This window comes from Branchiostoma floridae, chromosome 13 (genome assembly GCF_000003815.2).
Source record: "Branchiostoma floridae strain S238N-H82 chromosome 13, Bfl_VNyyK, whole genome shotgun sequence".
In the NCBI taxonomy this organism is placed as follows: Eukaryota; Metazoa; Chordata; class Leptocardii; order Amphioxiformes; family Branchiostomatidae; genus Branchiostoma; species Branchiostoma floridae.
Window position 1 is genome coordinate 19,765,764 of NC_049991.1, and position 10,662 is coordinate 19,776,425.

General features: G+C 42.4%; 2 protein-coding genes across 2 annotated transcripts in view; one reads left to right on the forward strand and one right to left on the reverse strand.

Annotated features, from left to right (window-relative positions):
* The window catches only part of LOC118428615 (nucleolar protein 11-like), a gene marked incomplete in the record, with an annotated part of 60,992 nt that extends 57,040 nt beyond the window's left edge, over positions 1 to 3,952 (reverse strand). Inside the window, 5 exon segments of the mRNA XM_035838720.1 lie at positions 227 to 368; positions 1,763 to 1,990; positions 2,600 to 2,656; positions 2,953 to 3,066; positions 3,794 to 3,952. Coding sequence (XP_035694613.1) covers positions 227 to 368; positions 1,763 to 1,990; positions 2,600 to 2,656; positions 2,953 to 3,066; positions 3,794 to 3,922 — 670 coding nt within the window.
* A 465-nt stretch (positions 3,953 to 4,417) lies between these two features.
* LOC118428616 (phosphatidylinositol-glycan biosynthesis class X protein-like) lies at positions 4,418 to 8,473 on the forward strand (the record flags this gene model as incomplete). The annotated part of the gene is given in 7 exon segments (XM_035838721.1): positions 4,418 to 4,528; positions 5,147 to 5,255; positions 5,490 to 5,634; positions 6,514 to 6,609; positions 6,883 to 7,006; positions 7,878 to 7,981; positions 8,303 to 8,473. Coding segments are annotated over 7 exon segments (860 nt in total), but the record flags the coding sequence as incomplete, so codon positions are not given.
* Between the last annotated feature and the right edge of the window lie 2,189 nt (positions 8,474 to 10,662).

The following is a 10,662-nucleotide window of genomic DNA, read 5'->3' on the forward strand; positions in this document are numbered from 1 at the left end:
GGCAACGGATTACTGCATATTTCTGTTAATTGCAAGGGCTCGCAAAATCCCAAACCGGTGCGGTCCAGCTGGATAACTTGCATTGTCGCACCACCCGGATAATTGCATGAAATACGCTTGCAAATAGGGCATGCTATTAAACGGCTTCTACTGTACTACATTTATATCATTCCTCACCTGGATTGAGGATGACAAAAGAAGAAGTGCTTCAACAGAAGCTACTTACAGACAGACAGGAGGTGCTCATCCAGACAGCAGCACAGGAGGGTGGAGGCATCGCTAGGCGAGGCCAGCTGCAGGGTCTGGTAGTCGGGTGTGTCCTGGTTACCTGGCAACATCTCACACAGGTAGGCAGTATAGCTGGAGCTCTGGGTAATGATGGAGATGGGTAGGTTATGAGACACACTAAACACTTCAAGCATATATCAAGTGTTTGTGGATGGTGTTCAGCACCTAGGATAGGTGTGTTGCCTGACTGTGTGGATGGTGTTCAGTAGCAAGGAAATGTGTGTTTTACTTGTGTGTGGATGGTGATGATGATGATGGATGATGTTCAGCACCAAAGACAGGTGTGTTTGCCTGAGTGTGTGGATGGTGTTCAGCACCAAGGACAGGTGTGTTAAACTGTGTGTAGATGGTGTTCAGCACCAAGGACAGGTGTGTTTGCCTGTGTGTGTGGATGGTGTTCAGCACCAAGGACAGGTGTGTTTGCCTGTGTGTGTGGATGGTGTTCAGCACTTGGAAGGTGACAGATGGTCGCCAAAATGTTGATACATGTAGCAATAAATCAAGGGTTGTAAAAAATGTATCTCTTGAGTAAGTTTGTCTATAGCTTTAAAGCAAAGGCCATTCAACCAGTTCCACAATTAGCTTTCATCAACAGGTCCTCTTCCTATGCTTGTACATTAGGAGGTAAGGCACTGGGCTGGGGGGTGTTGATTATCTAGTTTTTCTTTGGTATCATTTGATCAAGTTATCCTTGTACTTGAAAAAAAGAGATGAGGTATTCTAAATTAAGATCCATACCATTAAATCAAAGAATGTTACCCTAGGGGTGGGTACCAGTACAGAAAATTCACGTACAGGTATGGTCCAAGTCTAGAGGATCAGGTCCAGGTCTGTGAAAACTTGGGAATGGGCAATACTAGGGGTGGGTACCGGTACAGAAAATTCAGGTCCAGGTCCGGTTCAGGTCCAAAAGATCAGGTCCAGGTCCGGACCTGAACCTGGACCTGATTCAGTATGACTCATACCAATGGTCCATTTCACTACAAAGAAACCTGTTTGGTGGAGTATTAGACTTACACTGGCGTTTTAAAATCCTACAACGCTAACTGCAACTGCACGATTGGCTGTAAAACTTGGTAGAAATTAGTATAAACTCTACTGTGACTTCACTCTTGTTATTTTCTTCCACCTGCAAGCGCCAAAACGTGTGAATGCCTGATAAAACAATGTGTTAATTTTCTAATCGGTCCAACACCCAGTCCACCTAATTTTTTCAGGTCCGGTTTTTCTGGACCGGTCCAATAAGAAAAACCGGTTTTGTACTGGTACGCTGTACCGATACCCAGCCCTAGGCAATACTCAAAACAATGGTCCAGCTACAAAGGAGTCTGTTTGATGGAGTCTGCGACTTCTAATGGTGTTTGAACACTAATTGCCTCTATTTTAGACCAAGTTTGACTTCACTCTTGTTATTTTCTTGGGCCGGTCCAACAAGAAAAACGGTTCTGCACTGGTACCACTACTACCCTCTCACCTGATTGTTTGTCTTTGCTTCCCTTGAGACGCAGACGACCAGCACTCTACCGCCCCCCCTCCTCCTGACATCACACCACACCAGCTCCTCATCGATATCTAACACATCCAGCACAGCCGTGTCAGGCGCTGCAGTGATGCTGGCCAGCCACCAGGGGGAGCCTCCCTCAAACACAATGATGGGGTCAGCATCGGGGAGGAGCTTCAGGTGGGAGATGGGCTTTTTTACCTGGATCAGCAATGGAGAAGAAGACAATTTTATTCTTATTATTCTATATACATATCAGATTTCAATGTGTGCATCACATCAAGCTTTTTATTTACTAGTCTGGCAGTGATTATAATTGATCAACCTCTGGCTGCAACATATTTTCTTAATTAAGTTTCGAACGAAGGGTTATGTTTATGGTTCTGGAGCATTCTTTCTTCATAATATAAGCTGCAGGACATTAGAGACATAATGATTGCACACTCAAGTTGACAAACTTACATTTGTGCCACCACTAGACATATATACGACAGCGGTATTGAGTTAGCGCCGAATGGCATTTGCTCCAGCCCCGATTTTTTAAAGTTCCTTTCAAATCAGCCCTCGCTTCAAAGAGGGAGAAGTTGGTCCACCCCAATAACAATTTATTTGAGTTATTTGAAGCTTACAGAAATACATTTCCATCAGTTTCATGTCATGAAGTTCATCTAAGGTTTTTTAACAGAAAGTTTTGTTCCATCCTAACAAGCAATTTTTCATCCCAGGAGACAGGGAAAGGTCCTGGAGAAAGCCCTGCTATATATTAAATTGGCATAAATGTAGCATTTTTTAAATTTTGTAATTACTTACCGTAACTTTGGTACATTTGTGCAGATGTTCCAATTCCTTGGTCCACAGGCATATTGTCTGCAAAAATCAATACACCCATTAAAGTTATCTAGTGACGATGCTCTTACTGTGCTTGATAACACTGAGTACATACCTACGATAGTTCTAGAGGAACCTTCACTTGACCAAATTCAGAACGGAATAGTTTTATCAGATTTAAGGTTTCGATTTTCATCTGTCATCTTCCTCATCAGGGCAATTCTTGTTAGCCAGTCAGAATTGCCCTGCGGAAGGTGGTGGGTGCTTACTGAGACATTGGTGTAAATGAAGCAAGGGTTGCGGAAAAGAGTCTCTGTATTCAGATCAATATTTACCTTCTTGTTCTGCAGGACAATGAACTCCTCAGTGCGGGGATTGTAGAGGGCAGGTGAGGTCAGCTGTCCGCCCTGCCGGATCGACCAGGTGTGCAGCAGCTTCTGGTCTCTCACCTGCAGGAGGTGCAACAGGTGTCACAGACATGCAGGTGTAACAGGTAGAGCAGGTGCAACAGGTGACAATACAGGCTTTTCGATGTTGTTTTGCCATGGCCATACCCTGACTTTTAGCCAGGGCCGCAGAGAATCTGTTTGGCAGCCAAGTCAAGTCAAGTCAAGACTAGAGCTAGGACCTTAACTTAAAAGTTAGATAAGCACTACAAGGATTTGTCATGCTAGGCCAGCAAACTCTCCCTGCATGACTATTCCCCGGAGTGCTCAACTTTAGGTCCCCAGGAAGACCTGTAGGATTACAGTGAAAGGCTAGCTCTCAGGATAACCCATGTAGAACAGTAAATCTACTCTACTTCTATTCTCATGCATGACATTATGCCTTAAAAATGTGTGCTTGGCAGTTTTGCAAAATAAAAATCATTAACATTATGAGTAGAGTAGAGTAGAGTTAATGAATTATTTATATGATTTTTATAAAGTGAATACGTGTTTGATAGCATACATATACGCACATTAATTCTTTACTGAGCGACCTAGGAGTCATGCACTATAATGTGGCGAAAACTTATTTCAATTGTGATCTATAACGTTAATTTGATGAAGAAAATACCACCACAAACGTGCATGGGGTACCACTATACTGTCAACAAACGCACGTGCATGCATGAACTCGTTTTCACAGCGGCCATAACGTTACAAAACCGCAACTATTTCCAGCCAAACTTACCCTGTAGACTCGGACACTTTTCTCGGTCGTCACGATGATGTTCTCTCCTCCACACATGGGTTCTATCCCCAGTAACCGGGTAGAACTCGGCACCGAGCAAACGTCGAAACACGAACTCATGGTCGCCATGTTGGACTGACCTGGGTCAACAGACGGAACCAATAACTTTCCTGGGTAGGATCAATGATTAAAAAGTACACGATATTTCAAAGTAAGGAGAAATAGTGTATTGATTTTAATAAAATAAGTATTGTTATCATATATATTTTGAAGATTATTTGTCTAATAATGATTAAACAATCATTTATATTTGCTTTGTAAACAAGCAAATCCACCCCTATTTCACTTTGTAGGAATCCAAGATGGTTTGAGAAAGATCGCAAAGACACTGGCTTGCCGCATTTTCTGCTGATTTTCACAATTTCTGCGTGTAAATTACATCTCTGACATTTTCAAGAGGATTATTCTATAACAGACAATGTACATTTCATGTAGAGCCTATCTTCGGGTTTCATTGTGGCCCACCGATGGCTTAGATGAAGGTTGAGTTCTAGGCAAGTTTTGGCGGACAGTTTGAAATTTCTTAACTCGAAAGAGTTGGCCAAATGACGTCGTTATCTTCAGCCTGCCTGCCTCTGCTGTGGGCCGCTCTTCTGTTGGCCCTGAACTGCGCATGTCTAGAGGATCCTGGAGCCACTGAGCATCATGCGGCTGAGCTGACGACTTCTCTCCTAGGTGAGAAAGTTTGTTGTTGTACTATTGTTGTTGTCATACCTGATGCAATTTGTTGTTTGAATCGCCCAACTGGATATACAATGACCAAGGAGGTTATATCACCTCCTTGCAATGACATTGTATGGGCTCGAAATATTTATCTTTGCGTCAGCTTGCACTGGTGCAAGTTGAGCCAAAATTTACTTGCAGCAAAAGAAAATTACTTGCACAACCTAAAGTAGTAGACTATCCGTGCAAACAGATAGTGGGGTGGGTGTTAAGTTCGTGCAGTCCCTAGATGCCTTGGCTGTAGGGGATTGGTAGGGAGTCCTCTGCACACTGTCTCTAAGGGGTCTGGTCACCAACAGTCACTCACTCACTCACTCACTCACTCACTCACTCACTCACTCACTCACTCACTCACTCACTCACTATCCATTATTTGAAAGTAACTTAGTAAGTGACAAACAAAAAGTGGCTACAAGTTACAACAATGAAAAAGTACATTGTCAAGTACCGGTAGTCATTAGGTTGTGGTATTTAGGCACATCATCAGGCATTAGTACAGGTTTGACTATCTGTGACAATCTGTTAGTCAGATGATTTGTTGGATGATCCCTTCTTCGTTTTTGTTCCCAGAGTTCATCGTGAAGACGGGCGGCAGAGAGAACAGAATCCTCCAGACCGTCTGTCCTGCACTGTCAGATGTTCACATTAACAGGACAGCGCTCAACCACGGGTTTCACAGGTACAGTACGCATTCAATTTCCTTCGCAAACACATCTAACGAAACCATCTCGTCACTTAGACTTTTTTTCTAGTTTGTGCCATCCTGTGTGGTGTAACTGGTAGAGTGTTGAATTATTTGTTCCTTGTGTAAGTTGCATTGCCAATAACTTTAGAAAGTTATAAGTTGAAGTTGCTGTTGGAACTTGTAGATGTTGGTGTTGGAACTTATGAAGAAGATGTCTTTGTCTTGCAGGGATGTGGTTACGGAGGTGACGCTGCCGGTTTCCATGGCAACCCCGCCCATGTCCTGCCGCCTGCTCCTGGTGGAGACGGTTCCAGCGGGAATGTACGTCGACCTTCACCAGGTGACCTTCAGGACCGACTTCGGAGGCCCCCAGGTGGGTGGGTTTGTGTTCTAGAGGTAGAGGTTATGTACAACCACACACACATAAAACATACACACACACACACACACACACACACACACAGGTTGTGGACACACACACACATACACACACACACACACACACGCACACTCACACACATACGCACACACACACACACGCAGAACACACACTCACTCAAACACATAATATATTACACACTCACACACACACACTAGCCCTGCAGCTGTCTGTGATAGATATTTGTGGTACCGTAGTACCAAGTACAGCTACAAGCTTAAGCTTGTCAGTTGGCTACTAGTCGTGGATGAAACCGTACAGTAAAATGTATGTAAAGGACAATGAATTGATGATCTTTATTTGCATGTTCCTGCCCATGTGGGCTAAATGCAGCAAATCCCATGATGGGATACTAATTATAAAGACTAAGTACTATAACATGTAGTATTACAATTGAATAAACAATACATCTGCAACTAAGCTATCACTATATCTAACGTTTACATGACTCTTCCCTTTTCTTAAAACATGTGTATACGAACTCACAGAGTTTGTGTTGTACAAAGGTATCTGTGGTTGTCATTATATGTACAAACAGGTTGTCGTTGGTTAACTCTTTAACGTTACATCGTGTATCTACTACATTCAGAGCACTGATAAAAGACTTGCGCATGTCAGTGTATAAAGGACACTCTAATATAAAATGGACTTCATTCTCTATACGGTTGGAGTTACAAAGTGTACAGAGTCTATTATTCGGAGGAGTCTGGTTGTATCTTCCCACTTCAATTTGTAGGGGATGGTCACTGATTCTTAATCTAGCCATGGCTCGGCGATGGTTGAAATTCTGAATAAGCTTTTGTCCCTATCCAGGTCCTGGCCCTGAGTGACATTGATGTAGAACAGGCAGCTCATCAGTCTTCTCACCACAGACTCCTATTGTACTCACCTCTACAGCAGAACCCAAAGGTAACATTGCCAATTTACAGCATGGATCTTCCTTTATTATTGTAAACTGCAGACTACAAGAAGACAAAGCTAGCAAAATATATGTGTGCTGACTTTGCAGAGGTTTGTACAGAAATAAAACTCAGGTTAAAGAAACCACAACAAACGCCTAGGAGTTCTTCCCGGTGTGAGTGGATGAAATGAAGTATTCTTCTCTACAAGCTTGGTGTTTTATGCCATTAAGCATTTTGCTGAGTATGCAGTACAATGTACAAGCAAATATGTCACCTGTAGGGTTTCACCTGGAGAGTGACGTTACCTGTACACCTGAGGTACCACAGGTGGGCAGGTGATCAGGGGGAGGACACCTCTGCTACTATAAGACTGGAGGGACCTGATGTGCTCATGCACTGTGAAGGTATGAGTCTTCAAGTGTCTCTTTTTGCTTTGAAAGCATCTGTAGTCAGCTTTGTGTGTTTAAGAGTTTGCCATTATGGATGACTCTCTGTGTCAGATAGTTCTGCGTTTAATTGTCCTTAACATGTCCGAGTTTCTTGTGATTCTGTTGTGGATTAGAGCACTGACGGACTTATGACTCAAAGTCCTTACCGTACCAGATGGCGCGGTCATAGCTATAGGGTGGTCTCCATCTCCATTTCAGTAGCCCTGGGCCACACAACTTTGTGCAATCACTACAGCAAGGAGCTAGTCCACTGGAAGTGGTGTGTGGTCAACTTTCATACTCTTTCCCGAATACTGAGTGCTAAGCAGAGAAAGCAGCATGTACCATTTTTAAAGTCTTCTGTATGTCTTGCCAGAGGATCGAACTCAGAACCTACTGAATGCAAGGTGAACGCTCTACCCACTTGGCCATTGCACTGGTGGACTTAAGAGAGTTGATGTTTCTGCAAGTGTATGTAGCCCTGTCATGAAACCAACCAACAGCTGAACACTGCTAGACTTTTTTTATTACTGTCAGTGGTGTTAATTTACCCAGCAAAATTATGACAATCGACATTACCTGTGCTACACTACACTTTCTAAGAAACCCTTGCGTTAGATGAAACAATACTGTAAATTCAGAAACTTTCGCAGTGGTTTAATGTTTGCGGTGGCCGCTTTACTGTGAAACGTAAAACATTTTTCAATGGCAGTAAGAGACTGCAGTGCATGGTGCTACAGCGAATTTAAAACCACCGCAAAAAGTCCTTTTTCCCGCTACTGCGAACTTAAATCCCCGCGAACTTAAATGCATTTACAGTATCAACGTTTTTGCTCCCGTTGCCTAGGAGACCGACCCGTGACCACGCCCTGTGAGGAGAGCAGGCTGTTCCCCGCCCCGTGCGATGCAGAGTCCAGGGGAGTCTGTCTGTGGCAGCTGCTTAACGGAAAGGTAGTTCTAACATCCACTCAAACATGTAGTCTTGTTTGTTTAGCCTACTCTCCATGTAGAAGTTTGGCTTTGGCTGTTTTTGGTTAATATTTTTAAGCGTTTTGTCTGACTTTCTATTTTACACCAATTTCTGTCATGTCTACATTGAAAGCCTAACAAAAACACCTTAAGATATGTAAAAAAAAAGCCAGCCAGGCAACTGTATCTCAGGTGTTTTTTTCAGGTACCCTTGTATGAAATGTACAAGAACATAATAAAAAAACACATTCAAGTAGTGTAAGGAAGTTAGTGAATGACTTGTTTTCCTTTGTTTTCTTCCAGGCCGAGCCACTGTCGTTCCAAGTCCCTATAGGTCAGCAGAGCCATGCAGTATTTGTCATCACTGGTACCACAGCAGTAGCAGCTCTGGGGTCTTTGTTAATTCTGGTTGCTGCTAGAAAAGCCAGTAAGGTGGCACCAAGGAGGAAAGGGGCGAAGGACAAGAGAGAATGAATGTCCATTTCCATAAATTATGCTACAGGGTAATCATCTGTCATTCAAATCACTCGGATGGAAGCCTGGCGAACCTGCGTCTCGTATCAGCCACACGGTGAATTACATCATTCACCCGGACGGGAGACCTGGCGCATCCCCGTCTTGTAATTAGCCAGCGAAAGGGTATGTCACCCCGCAAGGGGCGGTATAACCCCGTCGTGTGTAAAGACACATTGACCGATGATGATGATGAATCTTATGATTATGATGCTACATGGTAGACCGGGTAGTTTTCTTCTATATGTTCACTTCTGGTACCCGTCTGGAAAACTGAACATTCATTAATCTTTTGGTAGTGCAGTCAATCAATGAGCAAATTAAGAGTGCTTTTTTGAACAGGCGTCTTTTTACGGCGTGTATTTTTAATTTTGAAGTGTTCTTGCCATGTATAACTGTGTACATGTATTTCAATATCTGTAAGTTTGGAGCATTGTAAATATGTGATTGATATTGTGTTTATTCTAAAGCCATGATGAGATTATCTTTTAGATAGTACATAATGTATTACAAACCAAAATTTGAAGACCCCTTCAAGTGATATTGACAGAGATGGTTTTGTTAACTTCAACATTTTTATTAAAAAATCCTATAAACTTATATATTGTCAACAGCATATAAATGTATAAAACATACAAAACTATCCATGTTACATTGCTTGATATTTACAGCAGCATTATAAGATAGCTTTTATAATGTCTAGTCCATACAATTTTATAGCAGCAAGGTACTTAAATATACTACTGGTAGCTCAAGATACAGTATCTGCATGTATGAATGGCACTGTACTTGCATACTAGCTTCATAATTTTACCTATAGCAATTTGTAACATCTTTCCTTAGTTAAACTTGAGATCATAATTCTTTTTCAGTTCATTGAATTCTCTGGTTTCCTCTTTGCAAATATCTGAGGTTTTATATTGATCCTGTATGAAAGATAAATAGTAAAAAGTACAGTTGGCACCACTGTTTATTGGAAGTTTATTCACTTTCGCAGGGACATCCAACAGCAAAACTTAAACTTCAAACCGCCGGTCTGGATGTACCCTGCTTTCTCAACCGTTACTCTTAGTTCCTGTGGCCTTCCCTCCAAACCAGCTGTCAGCCAATCAGAGAATTGGCCTTTCACTTTTCAAAAGGGATCTCGCACATATAAGAGTAAGCTTATTACTATTTATAAGCAGGGTGGTCAGGAACTAAGAGTGACGGTTGAGAAAGCAGGGTACATCCAGACGGTTTTGCCATTGGATGTCTCTGCGTAGGAGGATAATTGGAAGACTATTCAGGTAAAAACCCAGTCTGTCATGTGACATGATTGCAGTACTTGGTATAATCTCCAAGCAGATCCTACAGTAGCAGGAGATAGTATCAAAAGCTGGCAGATGAGTGAAGCAGGCTTAGTAGTGTGTGCACTAGCGGAGCCAAACACACTATTAGACCGGCTTCACTCCTCTTCCAGCTTTTGATACTATCTTATGCTACTGTAGGATCTGCTTGGAGATTAGTCTTGGTAATGCTGAAAGGTCCTTAAGAACATGATTAAGTCATAGTTTGCTTTATTGCCCAGCATCCTGCCTTGTTCACAGGACAAGACCTCCTGAGTTGGAGAAGTGTGTCATGGCTCCCAGTCCCAGAGTACAGGCAATTGCCATTGTCGACTCTCCAAGCAGAGGTTAGGCTCCGACAGTCACTGTTTCTAAAAACATTTTTATGCTTTTCTATCACGGCTGCAAGACATAAAAAAAAATGGTAAATAAAAAATAGAAAGCCTTGAAAACTGGCTTAGTCCAAAAGGACTATGTAATGTTACTCAAGGCTAAATAAAGGTTAAAAAACAGAGCCTAACCTCTTCTTGGAGAGATGATAAGTTAAAGAATGGTATGATCAGCCCTCGCCAATTTGATTTGTTGGTTATTGGTGTAGTGATATGATGCAAAAAAAATGATGACAAAGAACAAATGGAAACCAGGGGCTAGAAGAATTAAACCTGAAACTGCATCACTCCCTGAAACTGAGTGACTGTACCAATTGAGGTACTGACTTTCTCATGAGTTCTCACATTGATCCTTCTGTTCAATTTTTCTAAAATCCGAGAACGGAGCAATCTCCAGTTTTGATTTTCTGTCCCTCGGGAGCCTAGAACTTTGATC